Genomic DNA, 24,263 nt, shown 5'->3' with positions numbered 1-24,263 from the left:
ATTTTCCAAAAAGTTGTTATAATTAAAAATCATTAATAAGCGCAATATAGTTAAAGGTAATAAAGATAACAATTTATAGAGTTAGCCATAAAAAATAATACAATTTTATGAGTAGACTTTAAGAAAAGAATTTTAAAATTATAGTAGCAATTAAAAATCTTTCAGATTTCGTAAATTATTATTTATAATATGTTTCTAGCTTTTTGTTGTAAAATATTTTGTTAAACAACCAACTTAGCTGCTGTGAGATTAATATTTAACAACATAAATTTTTTTTAAACTAGGCCTTAACGGAAAAAATAGAATGTGTAATCACTTTAGATAAACAGGAATAAATAGTTGTTTATCCTTTCTCTCAAGCAATCTTTTTTAACACAGACCATTTGGAAAGGACCACACCGTTTTAATTGCAATTTAGAACTTAGAAAGAGCTTCTCCCATTCGGAAGTCTTCCTATTTTAATACCACAGAACGTAAACGAAAAAGATGAAATAGAGATAGTGAAACAATTTTAGTTTGGTCTACCTACTTCAGATTAAAATTTGAAAGGCTCTTATTATATTATTATTCTTAACAAATAAGTTTTTATGGATAAAAATAGTGGAAAACAATCTTCAAGTTTGAAAGTACTTTGTCATTTAATATTATAATTGTTGCTATAATTTTTTTTTAGGAATAGGTTGATGAAAGACTCACCACATTCGGTAACTAAGCAAAAGACAAAGATGAAGGAAAGCTTAAATCTTAATTAGCTAGCAATTCTTCTTAAACTCTTTAAGGATCTGCAAATAAGTAAAGAATTGAGAAGAGTCCTTCGAATAAACGTTATTTATAGTCTTTAAAAAGCAAGTCAAATGCAAATTCAGCAGCTTCTACTACTTCATCATATCTGAAACCAAGTGTTGCAAATAATACTAATGAATAAAACTCTTAACCCTCGAGTTAGTATAATAGCAACACAAATTCCAGTCATAAAAGAAATTCAAGTACTTCTGGTATTAATACTACGCCTCAAAAAGCAAGTATTACTTAAACATATCTTGTTTAAAATTCCTTTCTTCCTACTAGAAGCAACTCAAATTCAAGATAAAATCCTACTTCTTCCTCCGCTTAGAAAACAAATTTATCAAATAGTTAAAACATTGGAGTAGCAACTCCCTCCAATGCACAGAACACATAAGCTGGTTAAAATAATGAAACTTTAGGTAAAGATTAAAGAAGGTAAAGCAAGGACATAACTCATAGTTAACAAGCTGAATAAGAATAATCAACTTTAGAGAAAGCCAGCAACCCAGGAAAGCAATCTGGAGTCTCTGAAGGAGCAAAGTCTGCAAGCAATTTTAGAAATGATAATAAAATGGATAGATTTGAAAAAATATTTAAGTATTCTCCTCCAAAAAATCATTCCCCATATAGATCAATATTGAAAAAAGATACATCAACTATTTCACCTATTGGAAGTGCAGCTAAAGAATAGCATCAATAGCAAGCAACAAGCTCAAATCATTAATCTCATAATAACTTGTAGTAAAACTAAATCCCAAGCTCAAATAATTAAAGTGCCTAAAAAAGTGGTATCTTAAGCAGTGCTACTAAACCTGTAAATAATAATAGTGCTGAAAAGCATTCTGATTATTATACAAATAACATTCATACAGCAACTGGTATATAATCGTAAAAAAATAGCGAGAAAAAGCCATCTTAATTAGAATAAGGTAACAGTGAGAATAGGGTAAATCACCTCTAAAATAGCGACAATCGTAGAAATTAATTTGGGGGAAGTGACACTAAATCTAATTTAAATAACATGTACTAAAGCAATAGCCTTTAAAATACAAGATATCCAGCTACTTCTGATTTTGATTCTTAGCTAAACAGAGATAAATAGCTCTATACTCAATCACCAATAGAATTACCTGATAGTCCCTTAAAGAAGAGAATTTAATCTACATCACCACTTCGATTGAGTAGCTATTAGCCTGAAAAAATGTCACCTGTTAGGTAGATAGATAAATTTATATTTAACTTTTTAATATAAAAAATAAAATAATCAATTATTCTTTTATTCATATTTTTTTTTTTTAGAAAATCATCAATAGGAAACATTAAAAAAAGTAACTTAAATAGCACTAGTCCTCTATCTAAAAGTGGTTACTTGTCACCTGCAGGTAATGGCTTGAATTATTTACTTAACTTAGATGGTTCTAAGAGAGAGTCTAAGCATGAAATAGAAAATCTAAAAACAGTTATTTACAGCTTAGATGGAAAATTGAAGAATTTGCAACAAACAGAGGAAATGAATAGGTTTTTAACTGAAGAATTAAAAAGAAGTGAAGAGGCTAGGAAAGAATTACAGCTAGTTTTGTAGCGTTAAGTAGAGATAGAAGTAGAGAGTAGAACAGATATTGAAAGGAGGTTGGCTGAATTGATCAGAGATAAACAGGAAATGCACAATGTGATTATATCAAAAGAAAATGAAATAACTTCACTCATAAGATAGCTTGATTAAATGTCACATGACTTAAGATAATTAGATAAAGATTATCACAATTTGAAAGTAAGCTATTTGTCTTTTGACGAATTGAAATAGCAAAACTTATTATACCGTGAAGATTTGAATAACCTGATGTCAAAACTAAGAAATTCTACTTTTGATTTTGATGATAGATTTGACAAACTATACAAAAGCATAAATATTTTAGAAGAAGAAAAGGCACTTCTTTCTAATTAAAAAGCAGAATTATAAAATAGAGTTAGTTAATTCTAACTAGAAAATTAAAATTTGCATGAATCGAATATTCAAAAGTAGTATGAAATTGATTCTCTACTTCGTAAGCTATCACTCCAAACAGCATATGAAGACGGATTAAGAATAAATAATGCTTAAGTAATGTTAATTTTTAAGATTAATTTTAACTGAAAATAATAAAATTAGGTTGAAGCACTAAATATTTAACTCAAGGAAGAGTAAAGACAGAAATTAGAAGCAAGAGAAATGGCTGATAACCTTCACAGATAAATTATGGATTTAAAAATAGAAAGAGAAGAAATCGTCACAAGATATAAAGAAGACATAAATCTCTTAAAGAGGACCCTGGAAAAATCCTAGCAAACAATTCACGATCAAAGTGAAGCATTAACTGAGATGTCAAAAGTTAGTTTCTTAAATAAGCAAGAAAATAATTAGAATGAAATTAGAAAATAACTCCTTAATGATTTAGAAGAGCAATTAACAAGTGAAAAGAAAAGAGGTGAACGTCTATCGTTAGAACTAAATGAATTAAAGAAAAGAAGTTATGAATAATGTGAATTGCTAAGTACCTAAAATAATGAAATTTCTCAATTAAAGTAAAATATTCGTGAGTTAACTAATTTGGTTGATGAAGGAGAAGAATATGCTTAAAGTCTTAAGCAATTAATTTTTGAATTGCGCGAATCTCACTCTGATTATATACCTATTAAGGGAGACCCCATAGACTCTTGCTTAGCATAGTATTTAAACAACTTTAATGGTGATAAAAGAAAAGCTCGTACATTATTCATAAGAGAAGGTTCTGGAGTATACCAATTTGGTTCTAAAAAAGTTTATGTTAAAATTGAGTAAGATAAGGTTTTGATTCGTACAGGTGGTGGCTTTATAGGTCTTGAGGAATTCCTTGATCTTTACACTCCTTCTGAGCTTGAAAAGTATAATAGAAATGACCCTCTCAAAGTATTAAACTAGAATTATTCAGTAAATAAAAAATTATCTCAATCTAAACTTGTCAATGAAATCAAAGAAATGCAGACTGTCCCTCTTTAAAACACATCTCTTGGACCCTCATTCTCAAAAATTAAATGACAAATTCAATAATTAATTAATTAAAATATATTATAGAAGCAGATTTGTAAAATTATTTGAAATAAACACAAAATAATTAATTCAATTAAATAATATAAGTTTATTTTACTTTATAACAAATTTTATGTTTATTCAATCATTAATTTTACTTTTACCTCTAAAAAAAATTTCTCTAGTTTTTCATTAAATTTTCAGAAAAAATATTTTATTTGAAAATTTTTAATATTTTTATAAACATTTTGTAATTTAGAATTTAACGTAAATGATAAATTGCAAAATAATTTTGAGATATTTATCAGCTTAAATAAATAAAAATTGTGAATTATCATAATAAAATTTAAAGAAGCAAACAAATATAAACTTAAAATAAAACAGATAAATATTAATCAATCAATCAATTTATTTTTAATCTCATTCCATTTTATAATTATTTGATGAAGCCATTTAGAAAATAATTAATTTTATATCAATTATTTCTACGATATGACTTCTTAAATCTTTCACCTAAAAGAACAAAGAAATCAGCTATTTCATCTTCTGCCTATTCATCCATTTGTTATTATTATAAATTAGAAAGTATTTTGCAGAATTTATCTTTTTCTTTATTGGTGCAAATATCTTCTTTGATATTTTAGAGTATTGGGTAGAAGAAATTAATTGAAGCAGATCCAAAACAACTGATTTATGCAATAAAGATATCATAAATATATTGACGTATTTCCTTGCTTGGAACCTCTGAGAGCTCCTAAAATAGCAAAACGTTATATTAAAGAGTATATTAGTTAATTAAAGAATTTTTGTAAGGTTCAATAAGATGAGCAAGGTGTTAAATCTTTTAAATATGATTTTGACTTATTATTTCATACAGTAATTCCATCAAAGCAAAAAGGGCTTTGGCTGCCTCTCTGTGCTATAATTGAATTCCAATTTAAACAGAACTTAGGATATTGTTTAAAAACTTGCTAGACAAAAAAATTGAAGGGAAATATTTCAAAAAACGCCCCACAAAGCCATAGAAATCTTCAACTAGGTCTGGGTTTTCAGTATAATCATTAATTGATTTTAAGTTTTAAAGTGTAGTCTCAACCAAGGTTTCAAAAGCTTGTTGAAGATAAGGAATAAATTATTCATGATATTTACTATTTTAAAATATTTTAACACATTTTTCAATGATGTATAGAATTCCTGATTAGTAAGTATGCTTGAATAAAATGATAATTTGTTGGAGGAATTCAATGAAAAAGATGTCAAAATCAACATTCATCTTGACGATAAATTGCTTAATTACAGAGACAATATTTTCAATCAAGCTTGTATAGTTTTTCTTATTTTCCATAATAAACTTGAGAACATCCCAGATTTATTTAAATATTTCCTAAAGGATACTATGAGGGAAAGCACCTTATTGTTCACGCTCTGGTACACATTAAATTATATTTTTAATTGCTTTAATAGGCTTTTTAAGGCTTTCAATAATTTCCTTATCATTTTATTGCTCAATAGGAAGTTTTGTGTAATTTAAAATGTCATTTGCATATGGAGAACAAAGGCTGATAAGGTGGGAACTAATACACTCATCAGTAGCACAAATTGCATGGGAAATACCAGCAATTATATTATAATTAAACATCATTTTGCTATAAACTTTCTAAATGAATGTTTCAATATTTTTTTAGACAAACAAAGGGCAATCTCTGCACAAAACTTCAAATCCACTTTAAGATAAATCTGTAACCAAAGGTGTTTCTAGGTGGAGGACTATTAATTCAAAGGCCAATCCACAGACTTCTAAATTTTATTGTAAGAAATCAGAACTGGAGATAATTAAATTGAGAATAGTTCTATTGAGTCTTATCCATACATATTAAGCCTTTAAAACATTTTGTAATATATCAAAAATGTGTGTCTTCGAAGTCTCTGAAAATATTTCTCTGTAATCTTCTTCATCTTCACTATCTCCCAAATTACCATCATCTCCTTAGTTAGGCAAAATGGGCTCATTTCTTTTAGCTTTAAAAACAACTTCATTGAGACATGATAAAATACTTTCTAACTATCTTGCTTTAAGGATGGGATAATTAGGTCCGATTTCTTCCAAAATGCCATTGCTTTACATTTAAAATGCACAGTATCTAATAAATTACTCAGCTCCGATTAAATTGCTAATATTGTTGACTAATTCTTTCATGTGGAATCTTAATTTGTTTTTGCTCTCAAATTCTTCCTTCATATTGTCTATTTCTTTTGAGTTTTTTTCTTAGAAAAGTTAAAATATCTCTTGGTCATACATGGATTTTAATATACAAGTATTTAGTAAATCTTAAATAAGCACAGTGTAACGATCTGTTAAGATCTTCTTTTGATTAGCATCTTTATTAACAATTATTTTTAACAAAAATTCAATCCAAAAATCAGCAAGATCTTCTTCATGTTCAGCGGATTCATATTTTGTTACTTTAAGCATATTTAATAGGAACTATTCACAAGCTGCATCTATTGAATCAGGGTTCATAAACTAAGAAATAGCGCGGGAGCCAAATTTTGAGAATACTAAAGAATAGTTTTAGACAGATTCATAGTCTTCATTTTAATAAGCACGTTCACAATCAGTAAAATAGTTAAAAACAAATGATGCAATGTGTAAAAAGAGTTCTTTGTACTCAAGCTATTCTTTTTGGTTTTTTAACTAACGAAGGGCAGCTACAATTGTTTTAGCACTGTACTTTTGCAAAGTTTCGTTATTCATACTTCTTAAAGCTAAATTGAAGACAGCATGATTTTACAAAACAGAAAGTAAAGAAGAGTTTGTCTTAAAATCAACCCAATTAGACATAATTTTAAGCAAAGAGTACTAACTTTTTTCATTAATGTTTTAGCTTTAAGCTATTAAATTTAACTCTTCTACTACTCTCTTTTGTAAATTCTCTTTGAAGTAGGTAATCTATTTATTTAAAAAAAATGAATTGAAATATATTTTTTATGTGTGTTAAATTGTCAAAATATTAGAAAATAGAGATTATAAAATAGATCAAATAAAATTTTTTATAAATTAATGCGATGCTAATTTTACATTTTTAACTCAAAATTCAAAAGGTAGAATTTTTTGAAAAATATTATCATATTCCTTTCATAGTTTATTGTATTTTAGAATTAGTTATAATAAAAAAAAGACACTTTACCATTTTGTTTCTGTGTTCATCATCAATTACAATAGTGGTACTATAGACATTATCTGGAAGATACTCATATATTAAAAATATATAGTTTTGCATAGAAGGGTCAGTATAGAAGTTAGATTTCATAAAATCTATGAAATCTGGCCATTTATCATACATGTGAAGATAGCAAAATATAAAGGCGTCTACAAGAGAAGATTGTGTTCCTCTAGATCCTTCCTTGTGGAGTTAAATAATTCTCATCAACTTAGAAGGAAGTTCTTGTTATTCTTCTGCAGAAAGTTAAGCAAAATCGTATTCCATTTTAGATTTTAACATTTTAGCTGCTAATAAATAAACTTCTTGTTAAAAGTTTCCTTTAGGGATTTCTAATATTTATAAAGCGAGAAGCCAACATTCCTTTGTTCTTTCAATGTTTTTTAAATATTTATCTGCTTGGTTAACCTACTCTGATTAACTTTAAGGATTGACGAAAACTCCTATTGCTTGGACTAGCTACTCCATGATTCCTCCTATATAGTTTTTTTTATTTTTGCGATCTATCTATCTAGCTATTACTTTTTACTTAGTTTAAATTTAATTAAATGTATCTATTATAATTGAAATTAATATCTTTTTTTTTTCGCACTTTTTTATTATGTAATAATTTATTTATAATCTTATCTTTTTTAAAATTGGTGAAAATTTTTAGCTAAAGCTATAGCATAGATTTTATTTGCTTTATTTTTTTACAAGCTAATTATTCAAGTACAAAAATGCATTCTGTATTTCATGTCTTCTTAAAATAGAATTTATAGTAGACAGATATTTTTGTGCGTTTAAATCATAAAATTCTTAAAATTAAAAATGTAAAGAAAAGCAAGTTATTACAGATTTAACCTTAAAAAAATTTTGATTTTAGTTCATTAGGTTAACTTGCATTTTTATCATTCAAATATTTATAATAAAATAAAAAGCTATTATTATTATTATTATTATTATTGATTTTTTAATTAAATTAAATTATTTAGACAATTTTAGAATTTTTAGCATATATTTAGATTTTTTAAAATTATTTGTAAAATACAAAAGCAATCTATATAACTTTTTTTTAAATGCTTATTTGCCAATTAAAAAATAGTTATTTATAATCCTAATTAGAATATTTAATATAATAAAGAGACAAGTTAAAAATAAAGTATCTATTTATTAATAAGCAAAAAATAAATAGGCTTGGATATAAGGTTTGAAAGTAAGAAGAAGAAAATTTGATATTCAAAAAGAATAGATAGATAGATGTTAGTATATTAATAAATAATTAACAATTAATTAGAAAAAAATTTAAAAGTGTATAATTTAGAAAAATGCAACCAAAAAACATAACATATTAAGTAAAATTTTTAAACTTAAAATAAATGTTTTATTCAAACTTTTATAACAGGGATTGCCAGGTATCTTTGATTAAGAGTAAAAGCCCAAGTAAATACTTAGAAAGTTTTAAAGTGACATTAATAACTTTAATAATATTAATTAGCAATGTGAACTTAAATATAAATAATGCGTTTTTAATGGTCAGCTAGCATATCATAGATCCTAAAAGTGAAGTCACTAACTCATAATTGACAAAAATTTTTAATGATATATAAAAATAAATGGAATAAAATTTGGAAATTTAAAAAACAACAACTGATAATATTTAATAAGTACAGGATAACAAAGTATATCCTGTTGTTATAAAAGCAAAAAAAATAGATGGACTTGATAATTAACCAAATCCAGGTGGTTGGAATAAGTAACTAAGTCTTTTTTTAAGAGTATTGAGATAATATCTTAAAGATTGTGATTGTGAGTTAAAATTCCACATCAATGATAGTCAATTAGATCCATAAGAGAAATAGTATGGAATATGGAGAATGTTAACATTAAATGACACAACAAACTTTAAGTATTGTGCTATTTTTAAGAATTACTAATTATCTTACACTTAGCTAATGAATAATCCTAACGAAATAAGCTATTTATGCGATTTAGTATAATGGGGTGTTTTTTCTGTAATGAAAAATAATTTTAAAAAAGAAAGTGTTAACATTTTAGGTATAAGCTAATCTGCAAATTCTAACTCAGACATAGAAGTACACTTTATACTGGATGAGTGTAAAATATATTTTCTTCGAAGCTTATAAAGCATTATTTCTTTTATTTTATTTAAAAAATAGCGGATATTGAGCATAGTAGTAAAACAGTTAATTTCGATGCTTTAAGTAAAGAATTAACTAACACTATCAAAACAGGATTTTGTTCAAATATTTCAGTCTGTTAAAAAAAAGTAACAAAGACTATTACTCTTGCATATAGTTAATTCTTGAAAGATTATTCTAGGGGTTGGGAAAATATAAAAATGAAATCAGATAAAAGAGGTAAATTTATTTTGATTTGATATATTTTTGTTAATCACATAAAAAAATAGGTATAAAAAATGGATAAAAATAAGATTACTTCTTCCCATTTTCATGGTATGGATTTGCAGTTGATGTTTCAAAATTGGATCCTTATGACCAAAATTGGCTTTCTATGGAAGAAAATAATCCCAGAGCATGGCCAGTTGGATATTTACCAGCAACTATAAATCCTTTAACTCCATAAGATAGGCTTTAATATTCTGAATCAAAAGATAAATTTACCTAAAGTGAAGTTGGAAGTTCTATAACAGTTTATCGTAAACCTGAAGAAATGGAATAAAAATGTCATATTATAACTGATCCTTTAACAAAGTAAGTATATTAACAATTTAATTTTTAATTATTTTACTCCATTATTTAAATTAGTTTAAAGTATAAACTTGCCTATCTTTGTAGAATCAACATAGACACACTTAAATGTCCTGAAAATAATTAAAATATATATTTGATTTCAAATTTAAAAGATGTCCGTCCTTACAGGATCCTTATGAAAAAAGTTAATTGATTTCATCTATAAAAAAATATGTTTCTGTATAAATAATTATATTAAAAATAAATTTATAAATCATAAAATTAATTTTCTTTTATAATTAATTAAAAATATTATCTTTTTTCACAAAGAATTAATAAATGAAAATATAAATCATATTTATTTATAAAGAAATTTACCAAAACTAGAACAATACTTATCAAGAAATGAATTTACCAAAATTGTACAATATTTATCATTAAATAAATTAAATAAAAAAAACATTAAATTGATAACTGAGTAAGTTAATTAAAATGAATTATGAGTAAGAAAATTTTGAAAATTAAATTTTTTTTTTAATTTTTTGTACTGGTAACTATTTTAATAAAGAATTAGTAGATTATACTTTGGTGAAGAATTTATTTACATGTTTTATTTTTCTAAAAGTGAATAAATTACTGATAAAAATTTATTGATTAAATTTTCGAGTTATTTATTGACAGTAAAAACATTTAGTAATAACTAAATAACAAAATTAACTAACCTTAATCTAAATTTTTACTGTTAAATTAAAAGAAAAGGAAAACATAGCCAATTTGAAGAGTTTTTAGCTTATTTAATTTAGAGTAATAAATTAATTTCAACTTAAGAAAGATACTATCTATATATTATATAGCAAATATTTTACAAAAACAAGACAAAAAGATGTCTGAATGAATGAATAAAATCAATTGAGTTTTGCTTCTTTGTAAATAATTTTATAAAAAGTATTCATATTTTATTTTATGAGACTGGAAACTGTAACTAATTTTTAAGATGGTTTCGAAAATTGGATTGTTTGTTTGTTTTTTTTTTTATTAACTGAGTTTTCCCAACAAACTATTATTTATTTACTTATCTACTAAAAGGTTGTTTGATTGATTGGAATAATTATTATGACTAAAGCTATAAATTGGATATAATTTAAGGCAACGTTTAAATATTATGTTTATGTGGAAAAAACAAAATTGTAGAGTAAAGTCACTCAATATTAATCCAAATCTTCTTATTGCTATTATGAAGTATTGCGTACTATGACAGTTTTTTTTTTTCCTGTTTTTTCATCTATCTAGACATCAGGTACAGGTGCATTTTCAATGTCTTTTTCCATCATTTTCTTAAAGTCATTAAAATCGATCATACCATCTTTATTCTAATCTATTTCGCCTATCATTTATTCTAAATCTTCATTTTTCATTCTACGTCCTTCTCTTGATATTACTTCCTTTAGACTTTCTTTTGTTATGTAACCTGTATTATTTACATCAAAATATTTGAAAAGATTCCACATTTTCTCATCATTCATGTTTGACCTCCAATCAATCACGGCTCCAATAAATTCAGTATAGTTTACATGTAATTTGTTTAAATTACGTTCATTAGAGTCATGCACATTATTGATAACTCTAAGAAGCTCTTATTCAGTGATATTTATGTTTTAACTTTTAAGGGCATCAAGTAGCTCATAAAAGGAAAGCTCTCCATTTCCATCTTTATCAAGCATTTTGAAGGCGCTTTCTATTTCCTTTAATTCCTCTTACTTAATTTAATGATTAATAAATATTTTAACAACTTCTTTTTTAAATCTTGCTGAATTGTTATAGCTCAATAAATTGCTAATACGCTCTTAAGCTTTTTTAATTTCCTTTTGGTCTTTGTTTTCTGAAAATTAACTAAACCATTAATGTTTTAATGCTTATTCACAAGTAAAACGCTTCTTAGGATCTACAGTAAGAAGTTTAGAAATAAGATCTTTTGCTTACTTTGTGATATTCTCCCAGCATGAATCGTTAAAATCGTAACGCTGATTTCTTATTTTATCATACACTTCTTTTAAACTCTTAGCATAAAAAGGCTCTCTTCCACTAAGCAAAATATACATAATAACTCCTAAACTCCAGTTATCGCATTCTTTTTCATAATTCTTCTCTCCTATAATTTCTGGGGCAACATAAAGTGGGGTTCCAACTACTGACATGTGCTTTTTATCATTTGAATTAAATTATCTAGAAAGACCAAAATCTATAATCTTAATGTCCCAGCTAGTCTTGTCTTTGCTAGTAAAGAGTATGTTTTCAGGCTTTAAATCTCTTTATAAAATATATAATTTAAATTAAGATTAAGAAAAATATTTTTAAATTCTATGATTGATGCATTAGCATGATGATTTATCATTTTTAATTAAGCTATTTTTATGCCATTAACTACTAAATCATTTTTATTTTTTGTTGATTTGAGCTTTTAGATAATTTAAATATTTTATTCAATTTAGATTTGCTAAAAATGATTATTAAAAATGAAAAAATCCCTTTTAACTTAACAAATTTAATAATTTACCTATGCACTATATTTTTAGAATGAATGTGAGCTACTGCAGAGAAGAGTTTTTTCATAATTTAAGCAGCTTCAAATTCTTCAAGAGGACCTTTGTTGGCTACATATTCAAAGAGATCACCTCCTGGGCAATACTCCATTACAAAATGAATATACATTTTATCATGATATGTTTCATAAAATTTTATAATATTTGGATGGTCAAGAGTTTTTAGAACTTCTAATTCTCTTTGGAGCATATAAATTTTATCTTTAACTCTGTCCTTTAAGATAGTTTTTATTGCAAACAATTTTTTTTCGCGGCGATCATTTTGGCCTTATCTATAAGTAGCTAGTTTGACAGAGCCGAATGAGCCTTTTCCTAGCTACGAGATAATCTTATAAAAATAGTTAATATCTTCAGTGGAAGCTGTAGTGCTAGTGCCCCATATTCCTGTATTTGGTTTATACTTAGTCTTGCGTTGAGGTTTGTTAGAACAAGCTCCCATTTTAATTTTGTTTTTAGTTAGTTAGATAGATATTTTTTTGCTTTTGATATATTTTTTATACTGAATTCACCTTAACTTTTGAATAGTTAATTATTCCTATAATTTAATGCTAAATTTTTTGAAATTTTTATCATTAAAATTATTATGACAAACTTCAATCATTTGATATTTTTAATTACAAAATTATATCAATTCCAAGTAAAAGCCAGCAAAAAGTTTTTGTAAGTAATTAATCAGCAATTGATTGATATGCAGAATTATAATTATTATTAGAATCATTTAACTTATTAATAAAATTATTAAATTGCGGAGATATTATCAGCAATTTATCTATATCTTCACCTTACCTTTACAATTTTTGGGATTACTTATAAAAATATAAATATTGTAATACCACAAACACCAAATATTGAGTCAATCGTGTGTTTGATGTTAGAGCACATATTTCTATCACTTATCTAACAATTGATTACAAATTATTTTTATACTTAGAGAGTTTCTTTTAAAAAAAACAATTCATACTAACACTTCTAGTTTGCTTAATTTCAAATATACTCTCATTCATTCTCTCTTAACTTATCTAATTTACAGAATAAACTCCATCTTATACAATAATAAAATACTTAGTATAAATTATCTTTTTTATCTCATGTCTTGTGTTAGAAAACTTAGAGAGTTTTTAAATCCTTATTGAAGAGCATCTATCCATAATAAAATATGAATTACTGTAAAAAGTACTAGTTTTACTAATAAAAATATAAATAAAAAAAGCAAATCGATTTGTATTTTTGTAATTGATAAATAAAGCATTGATTTAAATAATATTGCCTATTATCTATTTAAAACAAAATTTATGTCCATCCTTATTAGAACTAATTAAAAAAATTATTATTGCTTATCTTTGATTAAAAATAGTTCTTCTAATTTTTAAATTCATCTTAAAAATTTTTGTTTTTAATAAATTAATTTGCTATTTTATTATAAAAAAAGTCTTTAAATTAATGTATTGAAAATAACTAACATTTATTTTTTGTAACCATTTCATTTAAAAAAATTTAATACAAAAACTTTGCTATTCATAGAATCTACAATTAATAAACTGTGTATAATATATTTAATTAATTGTAAGCAAATTTATTGTATAGTCTAATAGACTCACATCGTTGCTTAAAATTCAATTATAGAAAAAAAATATTTTTGTACAAAATATAAATAAAAAATATGATTTAAATTTATATTTAAATAAAATAATTTTTTTATAATCTTATTTATATTATTTGAAAATTCATTCAGTTTTAAAGGAGTAGATTTATATGAAATATTTTAAAATTAACTAGAAATTGTAAATTAATTAAAAAATTTTAAGTTGTAATAATTATTTTTATAGTCTACTTAAGAGACTTAATAGAACTTTTTAACTTTGAATAGGTAGAATAGATATCATTTTTCGTAGTTAGTTTCACAGTTAGAAGTATAAATTATTTATAGAGTAGATGATCCAAGTCTCAAGCTAAATGATTAATAGTAGTACTTAGCTAGATGAGAGTAATCTAAGCTCACCTAAAGTTAATAGTATAAATAAAAATTAACAAAGATTTGTAAAATAATTAAGCTTATATAGTCAAAGCCCTTCTTAAACTCCAAAGTTTCATAATTTTAAAGAAGAAAATAATAAAAGGAACTCACCTAAATGCGAAAATAATTCACAGAGAATCCCTATTTATCATAAAAATGAAAATCATATTGTTGATATTTATAGTTTTTGCTAATTACAAAAATAGTAATTATAAGAATAATATTAAAAAAATAAAACTTTAGACTCACTTGCATCTTCTTTTCATACTTTATTTACAACCGAAGATGTGATTTAATTGCTAGAACAACCATTAGATTAGAGAAGAATAAAAGGACTTCGATAAATGAGGATATATTTTCAGGAATACTAGTTTTTTCAAAATTTACTTGCTTAAGAAGGTTAAGAATTTGTAAATTAATGTACAGATAACTTGACTTGCAAGTCATTCAAAAAAAATACTCTTATGTTTAATTCATGTAAATAGATTGATTAATTAATTATAAATAATAAAATGAAATTTCCACATATAAATAATAAAATTATTTTTTTTATAAATTTTAAGCATTAGGAGAAATTGAACCTGATGTTAGAGGAGTAATGATTTTGATAAAAGGAAAATGTAGAGTTTTTTATGATAGAGAGTGCTCGTTAAAATATATTCTTAATCAAAAATGTGATTTTGAAGAGAATAGTAAATTAGTCAGCGAGGGTTTCACTCTAGGAGCTTATGAATATGAATAAGATAGTGTACGGTAGAGCTAAAATAAAATATATTCTATTTATTGTGAAGAATTTTGTGAGTTTGCTTTCTTAGATAAATAATCATTCTCATAAATTAAATGTAAACTACTATAAAAATAATTCAACAATAAATTTTTAGAAAAATGAATTGCATTCTTAATATAAAATTTTGTATTCTTAATTAATAAATTACTTTTTAGGAAACTAAAAAAAATATTTTAACAAAAGTGTTGAAATTTAGATAGGAAAAAAGAGAACTCATCGAATTCTTTAGGAGTATTTCAATATTCCAGAATTTTGAAGATATGACTTTGGTAGAAGTTATACTCTAATGTGAAAAATAAAACTTTAATAGAATGCAGTATGTATACAAGGATGGTGATGATTCTAATTATATTTATTTTGTTTTTGAGGGAGAATTTAGAGTAAAGAAATTAATATTTATTTTTTTATTTTTTAATAACAAAAATTTAATAAATTATTATTAAAGCTTAATAAATAAAGGAGGGCAAATAGTAGCTAAGAACTTGAATCTGATTAAAGATAAATAAATGATCCTCACCATAACAAAAAACTACTTGCCATGATTCCAAAATAATTCATTTAAAAAAATCAATAAAATCAAGATAAATTACCGGCTTCTTCTATATAATAATCTGCTGACGATAAAAACACTTTTCACAATAAAAAGCTAAAGGATCTTTATTCTCAGATGCTACAAAAAAAAAAAAAAAAATGGAGTTAAAAATAAGACCAAATTACTTTGATAATTTATGAGAGGGGAACATTTTTTGGTGAAAAAGAAATAATTGATGATTTATAGAATTAAGAAAGTATTAGTTTTCATAAAAACAAAAAAAAAAGGGAGTTTTCAATCTAATGTATGTCCGATTAAGGAATTTGCTATCGTTTTTCCTATTTTAAATTTCTTAAGCTTATCAACAATCATAGATAAATATTTACCCATTTGTCAGAACTTAATGATTAATTGAATGAATGGATTAATCATAGAATAGAATAAGTTTTAAATCCTTAAATTCTGACCAGTTAAGTTTAAGAAGTATCCTAAAGTTAATAATTAAAACAAATAAAATGGAAACAAGAGCAAGATGAGGTAAAAGCCAAATTGTTAGAACAACACAAAGCTGCTACAAAATATTTGCAATAAACTTTAAACTAGCTATAGGTGAGAATCAAAAGAGAAGATAAGGAAAGAAACTTAAAAGTAAGTAACATTGCTAGAGAGTTAACTAAGCTTAGAGAAAGCAGGCATTAGTTTCTTCATTTAAATTTAATTGAAAGAAAGAAGAAAGAACATTTAGTTATCTCTAAGCTAGAATAATAATCATAAAGTAAAATAAAGGGTTCTCCAAGAAACTAAGACTGTTAATTAGAGTTAAATTAACTCTCAAATACTATAAAGAGACCAAGCTTACATAATGAAAATTCTTAATCAAGTACTTTTGTAAGGAGTAAGGTAGATATTTAACTTACTTAAAATGAGGAAAACTACTTAACGCCTTAATACTTAACATAAAAGTCCATATCAGCTGAAAGTCAAAAGTAACAAACCTCAAAAATTGATTTATTAGCAAACAAGAGTTCACATGTTCTTCCTAAAAACTACAAAGAAACAACAAAGCAAATAAAATGCTCTTAGAGTACAAAAAATTTAAATACTGTTAGCTTATCTCCAATAAGAAACATCAAACAAACTAGTAAAAATTAAGAAATTTAAGTCAAATAAAGAAACAGCTCAAATAATTAGGATAGATAATTGAGTTCAGAATATTCCTCAGGTAACTAGGGCTAAGAATCTATAAAAAAGAAGAGAGTTATCAGTTTTTTGAAAAGAGAGCAACAAACGAATTATTTACCATAGTTTTTCATAAAATCTTCTATTCCATTATAAGAATATTAACTAAAAAACTCATAAATCAACAATTTATCAAGTTCTATGAGCACAGATTAAAATTAGAGCACACTCATACTTAGAGAAAACCAAATTTTAAATTAATCAGATAATTTAAGAAAATCCTCTAAGTCTAAGGTAACTCATTTAAATATAAATGAAACTGAAACCTCTAACAAAAATTTAATTACCAAAGCTTCTTACCCTAAGCTCTATACATAAAGTGGAAATGGATTTATCCCTAATAAATGTATAAGCTCTTCTTCCAAAAAATAGCATTAAAGCATTATGAGATATATAACTTAACCTCATTAAATAGACGATTCTTTTGAAATGATTCCATTAAAAACTTGCATCAGCTACAACACATAACCATATGAAAATTTATAAAATTTAGCATCTGCTAATCAAAACATTAATTGCAATAAGTACCAGATAAACATTTTAGATTCAAATTCATTTATAGTAAAGTCTAGATCAATAACTAACTCAGATTAAAAGTTTATTAATTTTCAAAGCCTAACAAACGACTCTTCCTCATTTAAAAGTAAAGATTTAGATACAAAAATGGAATCTTATTTTAAGATGAAAGATACTTCTCCTACTAAAATATAAAAACTTCCCCTAAAATACTTTGTAAATTAATATAAAATTGTCTAAAAACATCACCTTGGAATGAAAAATTATAATTTAAAAAAATAACCAACAGATTAATCCTCACTAAAAATAGTTTCCCCAAGATTATAACCTAGTCCTATTTGATAAAATATCTAACTTTTTTCCTATTTATTTTCTGATTATTCTATCAAAAATTTTGCAAGTATATATTAAAAAAATAAATGTAAATAAATATAAAAGAACAAATAATATTTTTTTATTATTAATCAACCTATAAATATTTTGGATGGATGGATGGATGGATGGATATGCAAAAGTAATCTACAATAAAAGATAAAGATGTATGAGCATATGTAAAAATGTATTTAATGTATGAATATACTTTTTTTCATTTTGTCATTTATTACCACAATGAATTATCCAAAGAAATTAATCAAATTTTTGATGATGAATTTATCAGTTGAAAAGTTAAAAAAAAGCAAAATAATTAAATCAAACAATATTTTATTAAAATTAATATTTACTCTACTTAAATACATAAAGTAACAACAACATCAAATACTTACTAAATTTACAATATTTTTGCTACAATATTGTCTAGTATCTTTGTAAATAAATAATAAAATCATAAAAATATATTAAGACTATTTAGGAATCTGTAAACTATTTTAATTAGAAAAAAATAAATTTTGAACTAATGTCTATTTATAATGGATTTTCTACAAGGAAATAAGAATAGGATTACAATATTCTTTTAGAATAAACATTCTTTTTACTTCAAACATACATAGTAAAAGCTATCAAAAATGGTAATCAAATTCTACCCTATCCTAATGTTTACTATTCTCATTTAATATATCCCTAAAATACTGTTTTTAATAAATAGAAAGAATTGATGAAAATAAATTTACTTCATATTTTGAGAAGCTATTTAATACAATGGAGTAATTTGAATCTCATAAATATTTAGATCCAAAATATTCTGTAATATTGAGACCTCTGGCTAAAACTTTGAACATAAAGAGATATTAATTCTTAGATGGAGTTGAATCTAATTCATCTAATATTGTTAAAAAGTAAAACTCTCCTACTCACACAGTAAAATATTTTTTTATATGCATAAATATGTATTTATTAATTAATTATCAAAACTGTAAAGAATTTAAGATCTTCATCAAACAACTTCTCTTCTGCAAAAAAGAATACTCAGAATAATTAAAATTAAGAAAACAAATAAATGGATAACACATAAAGCAGGAAATGGCTTTATCAAACTATTTCTGAAATAGGAAACTAAAAATCATAAATAATGGCTTCATCTTCTACAAAAGGCAAAGAAACAGAAGGAAATTTTAATTAAGAAATAAGTCCAGATACTTAAGGAAATGGTAAATATTTTGTCTAACTGAAAACTATTTCAAATAGAGTTTAGGTATAAACTCCTTCTAGCTATAGAGCTTTTTGTCTAATGACTTTGAGTCCATCTCCTTCAAATAATTCAACAATTTAAATAAATGAAAACAGTTCTATTCAATTAAAAGTGCCTAAAAAAATTAAACAGCAATCTTCAACTCTAACCGCTGAGAGGAAATAAGATGAACCAGAAAAATCAATTTCTTAAATTACTCAGCCTTGCTCCCAGACTGAAGTATTAAATAACTAGCAATAAAATGAAAATAAAAATTAAAGTACAATCAATTTAACTGGATAAAATGAAGAATAAAATATTAGGCTTGATAAAGTTGTGCTGTAAAAATTTAACATAGAAAATTAAGTTTATGATTAAGAGACAGAATAAATCATACAAAGTAGTAGAAATTATAACAAGGTATATCAAGAAACAAGTAGTCTTTCTGTAGGAAGAAGAAATAATTTAGACCCAATCAACAACTCTTTCTCTCTGAATAAATAGAATTTATTAGTCACTCGCAATCAAAAGAAAAATAAGCTGCAATAATAGAGAAAACTATTGTAAGAAGAGGAACTAGAAATTAGTAGGAAAGAAGATAAACTAATTTTACAAGAAAATTAATATAGCACCACGAAAAATGATTCATCTTTTTATAGTTAAGCAAATGGTAGACATAGTGATTTAAGTAACCATTATAGTAATTTGTAAAATAATATAGAGCAAGTAAATTAAAAAGATATTTATTAAATCCAATTTTATCTTATTATATTTTATTTAATGTGAAGGATTATGTAGTGAATAAAAATTCAAGAAATCATAGAGGATTCCTTCTTCCCAAAGGAAGTTTATTAAATAGAAATGCTTTTAGTAAAAATGTATCTCCTGTAAATTTAAGCAACACTATAAACTATGACGACACGAATTACTATCCAATCAAAAACTTCTAGAAAGCCATTCCAATTTTAAAACCACTTTATCAGTAAAATTTTTTTAAAATCTTAAAATTTTAGAAAAAATTTAGATTTGAAAACAAATTTTAGAGTTAATTTAGAAAAGTATGTAAAAAATAATAAATTAGTTTTTAGATTAAATTAAAATATTTCGAAAATTTGATTATTCGAATAAATATTAACCTTTAGTTCTGTTGATACAGGGGAAAGAATGAAACAAGAGAGTCTTTCTACTAGAGAGTGCAAGAATAACTCAAATATAAGGAGAAACTCATCAATTTAAATTTAAATAAGCAACAATCATTTCAACAAAAGCTCCAACCACAATCTCCTCAATAGCTCTAATAATCTTACTTAGAGGGATCACTTGTAAACAAAAGATAAAATTGAAGTTGCTGCTACATAAAAAGCACTTCAAAATATACATCAAAATAATAATTTTATAGGATAGAGGGGAAATTCAAAAAGTTTAGAGTCAACTTAAACATTATAAATAGCTTAATCTTAATAAAATATAAGTTCTTAAGGGAGATGCAAAAGTTTTATTTATTATAATAATAATTTGACTATGAATAGCATTAAGCAGCTTTCAAAGCATTTTAGTGAAGAATTAAAGATTTCTGATATAAACTTGACTGAAGAATAGTAAAAATAATTACTTTCAAAATAAAACTCAAATAAAATAAAAACAATTTATTCTAAGAAAGAAATTTCAAAAAAATAATTGTAAAATAAAAAAAATTAATATTTGAAAAAAAAAAATTGAAAATCAAAAAATACAAAAATTATTTGGCCATGTTAATTTATTTCTATTTATTTGTTTGTTTTTATTACTTGACGAATTTACTCTCGTGAAATTATTAAATTTAATTGGATGCTTAAATTTGTTATTACAAAATTTTGTTTGGGATGTCACTTTTAATATTTATTTATTTTTCCAAACAGATTACATTCATTCTTAGGGAGAAATTTCTTATAGAACTTTCAAGAATTAATTTTTATTTAAAGAGATTCAACATATTGATTGATATTTTAAGTAAATTTTTAAATAATCACTGATCTGATATGTTTATAAAAAATAAGTCTATTACATCTTTATAGATTTGTATTCTTTAATTGTCACCTCAGAAAATAACCATTTAATTGCTAGAGAATATACATTAAATTATAGGATATGATTTCAAATACATAAAAAGAGAATGTTTTAGAATCTTAAAATTGTCAATCAAGTATATATATTTAACTATTTAGATTGTATTATTTGAAATTTTTACAAATAGATAAAAATAAATACAAAACAATAAATATTTAGCTAGCAAAGTTTATTGGAAGCAGAATTTAGAGAGTAGTATTTACTTATTCATAAATTATATAGGATATTAAATCTAAGTAAAAGCCGTTTTCTTATTTATTGCTTATTTATTTAAGTGTTTTATCTTCCTATACATTTCTCATGATTTCTCTTGTTTCAGGCATTTCTAAAGTACTTAGAATCAAAGAAAATTATAATTGGTTCAAAACAAACTTTAAAAACTCGCAGTCATTTAGGATAAAAGCTGGCTTAGCACTCGCAGGAGCAGGAGGGTTTAGTTACTATATTCGTTAAAAGTATTATTTAAAAGTTAAGGGTATTGATAAACTTGAAATTATCTTAACTGAAGATGAGTTTCAAAGAAGAGATTAGGATTCTTCAAGATTTCAAAGATATATTGATATTCATAATGACGACTAAACAAAGCCTTTAGCTATTCTTTCTCCAAAGAGACCTGAGAGGGTAAAGCAAATCCTGAAACAAATAGCAAAAAGTAACTTAGGTATTTTATGCACAGATAGTATAAATGATTTTAATACGCAGATAGACCCAGAAAACGATCTTAAAATTAAAAACCATTTCGTAGTGCTAAACCCAAAGAATATGAAACAATTTAAGCTCTTAGAAGACCAAAAGATAGCCCGTATAGGTGTTGGTTGGCGCATACATGAATTAAATTCAGAATTAATGAAGAAAGGATTTTACATTCCTCTAGACCCAAAGCATAATAACTAAACTATATTCGATTTAATAAATTAAGATGAAGGAAAGCTTTTACATCCAATTCATAAGTTTTTCAAGTAAATAGTAGGAGATATGCTTGTATTTTTACCTAATGGTGAAGCCTAAATAGGAACTCATAATGTAGGTCCTGGAATTAACTTAAAGGAATTATTCTTTGGATCAAATGCAAATATAGGAATCGCTACAGAAGTCGACGTGAGAGTATTTAGGCTGCCTAAGAATTTTCATAAATTGATAATACACTTAAATCAATATACTTCTTGGACTCAAATCAATTATCTAATTAAAAATCTTTATGATGCTAAATAAAATCGTTATTTATCTGAATTAGAAGTAACTCCATAAGAAAAACGCCTTGTAATATGCATGGACAAAGCTTATCCTACAGAGAATGAAAAGTTAATTAATAAATGGAAGGAGCATCTCCTCAAGGGAAACTTCTTGGATAAGTGGGTCATATCCGATATAGAAGTATAAAATGAATTTCCAAAGGAGTTATTTTCATCCCTTCCTAAAAAATCACCATTTAATATTGAATTGAGCTTTAAAGTTGCTAATGAAAACTTTCCAAAAGAAATGTCTAAATTTCTTTCTTACTTAAATGACAACTACAATTAATACTCCGACTTTTATTTGATTTTCGATTTGAACAGTAAAATGATAAATTTGAGTTTAAATTATAATGAAAACTCTGAAGATTTATTACGTCACAAAGACTTTTTAATGAATTAATCATTACTCCCTGCATATATACCAGACAAAGATGATCCTTTAATTAGCCCAACATTATAAAAATATGGTCTCTTCAAATACATATAAAACTACTGGAATCCTTAAAAATAAGATTTTGGTTTGTAGAAACTAGTCAAGCAGCACCCAATATCTGCCTCACCCCTCATTTAAGAAGATCCTCGTAAATCTTTTGCCAAAAAGCTTATAAATCATGTAGTGAATGATTATGGGTAGTTGATATATTGCAGTAATTTAGAAATAAAAAACTTTTTCAAAAAGCAAGATCTTTTCTTGAACTATGGTCTCCATGGGTCTCGTCTACAATTAGAATTATATAAATTTTTTGATAGAGCAAACATTCTCTATAACCCTATATTTTGTTAAAAAGAAATATTCCCTAAAAAATACATAACATATAAATGAAAAAACAAACAGAATTTATAATTTAATCTTAGATATTGTCAAATAACAAAATCTATCAATTTATATTTTGTAAATAAAAATAAATTTAAATAGTTCAATTAAAAAAATTTCAAAGTTAAATAAACTTTTACTAACAAAGATAAATTAAATTTGCTTATAAAATATTTCATTAATAATTTATTTTTTCTAAAACTTTATTTGCTTATTGATTATTATTTTATTTTTATAGCTAATTTCAATTATTTGTTTTAAATTATTATTTATCAATTAATCATTTTTTAAACATTATTATAAATTTACCAAAAAATTATTTTTAAAAAAAGCAGTACCAAAATATATAATTATGATTTGAATCAGTTTTAGTTTTGATCATTTTAAAAAAATAATTTTTAAATCGGGGGAAATTAATTTTATAAAAAGCAATATTTTGATTTCTTTTCTTTAACACATACATCCTTTATTTATTATTGAAAAAATCTTATAAATTCTGAATAAACAGTAAGGTAAATATTTTTTTTAATAAAATCTAAATATTACATTCATTTTTACAAAAAAATTTTTGCGCTGATTATTCGTACATAATATTTTGATTATAAAACTTTAATTTAGATTTCTCCTTAAAGTTATTAAAATAATAAATATATCTAATCTTTGAAGAATTATTTACATTTTTTTATGTTAAGATATACTTTTCAAATTATTTATACTTAAAACCTAAAAAATTCTTTTATATATATAAATCGAAAACTAAATTTTTCTATTTTCGAAAAATAAAACTTTTTAATTTTTAAGAAATGTTAATACGTGCGTGAATTTTTAGATAGAAAAAATAGAACTTTGATTTTTTGTAAAAAATTATTATAATTAATTAATTAAGAAAGCCAATAAAATAACGTAAACTCTTTCCATAATTTATACTAAATAATGTTAAAAAATATATTACTTTAGCCAATTTATCTACTATAAGCGTTATTCCCTGTTGAGCAATTAGAATAGATAATTGATGTTGAAATTTTAGTATAAATTTTAATTTTTTATAAACAATATACAGCCTAAATT

The 24,263-nt window shown here is 24.4% G+C and overlaps 6 protein-coding genes across 6 annotated transcripts; 4 read left to right on the top strand and 2 right to left on the bottom strand. All coding sequences in view use genetic code 6, as the record gives it.

Moving 5' to 3' along the window:
- Positions 1-107: 107 nt before the first annotated feature.
- TTHERM_00616600 (hypothetical protein) lies at positions 108-3,841 on the top strand (the record flags this gene model as incomplete). Its single annotated transcript, XM_001024730.1, has 5 exons — positions 108-170; positions 285-626; positions 674-2,001; positions 2,086-2,887; positions 2,936-3,841. 5 exons carry the CDS (start codon positions 108-110, stop codon positions 3,839-3,841), a joined length of 3,441 nt encoding a protein of 1,146 aa, XP_001024730.1.
- Positions 3,842-4,307: 466 nt separating this feature from the next.
- TTHERM_00616590 (hypothetical protein) lies at positions 4,308-7,521 on the bottom strand (the record flags this gene model as incomplete). The annotated part of the gene is made up of 2 exons (XM_001024729.3): positions 4,308-6,782; positions 7,021-7,521. The coding sequence occupies 2 exons, from the start codon at positions 7,519-7,521 to the stop codon at positions 4,308-4,310; spliced, it is 2,976 nt and encodes a 991-aa protein (XP_001024729.1).
- Positions 7,522-8,360: 839 nt separating this feature from the next.
- TTHERM_00616580 (hypothetical protein) lies at positions 8,361-9,960 on the top strand (the record flags this gene model as incomplete). The annotated part of the gene is made up of 6 exons (XM_001024728.3): positions 8,361-8,387; positions 8,438-8,475; positions 8,531-9,150; positions 9,213-9,413; positions 9,464-9,767; positions 9,822-9,960. 6 exons carry the CDS (start codon positions 8,361-8,363, stop codon positions 9,958-9,960), a joined length of 1,329 nt encoding a protein of 442 aa, XP_001024728.2.
- A 988-nt stretch (positions 9,961-10,948) lies between these two features.
- On the bottom strand, positions 10,949-12,785 carry TTHERM_00616570 (kinase domain protein; the record flags this gene model as incomplete). Its single annotated transcript, XM_001024727.3, has 2 exons — positions 10,949-12,053; positions 12,301-12,785. The coding sequence occupies 2 exons, from the start codon at positions 12,783-12,785 to the stop codon at positions 10,949-10,951; spliced, it is 1,590 nt and encodes a 529-aa protein (XP_001024727.1).
- A 1,493-nt stretch (positions 12,786-14,278) lies between these two features.
- TTHERM_00616560 (cyclic nucleotide-binding domain protein) lies at positions 14,279-17,776 on the top strand (the record flags this gene model as incomplete). Its single annotated transcript, XM_001024726.1, has 4 exons — positions 14,279-14,837; positions 14,924-15,202; positions 15,331-15,527; positions 15,593-17,776. The coding sequence occupies 4 exons, from the start codon at positions 14,279-14,281 to the stop codon at positions 17,774-17,776; spliced, it is 3,219 nt and encodes a 1,072-aa protein (XP_001024726.1).
- A 553-nt stretch (positions 17,777-18,329) lies between these two features.
- On the top strand, positions 18,330-23,204 carry TTHERM_00616550 (FAD-binding domain protein; the record flags this gene model as incomplete). The annotated part of the gene is made up of 7 exons (XM_001024725.2): positions 18,330-18,441; positions 18,519-18,730; positions 18,792-19,766; positions 19,829-20,022; positions 20,183-20,638; positions 21,095-21,222; positions 21,274-23,204. 7 exons carry the CDS (start codon positions 18,330-18,332, stop codon positions 23,202-23,204), a joined length of 4,008 nt encoding a protein of 1,335 aa, XP_001024725.2.
- Between the last annotated feature and the right edge of the window lie 1,059 nt (positions 23,205-24,263).

This window comes from Tetrahymena thermophila (genome assembly GCF_000189635.1).
Source record: "Tetrahymena thermophila SB210 genomic scaffold scf_8254378, whole genome shotgun sequence".
NCBI lineage: Eukaryota > Ciliophora > Oligohymenophorea > Hymenostomatida > Tetrahymenidae > Tetrahymena > Tetrahymena thermophila.
This window is presented reverse-complemented; position numbering and strand designations above follow the sequence as displayed.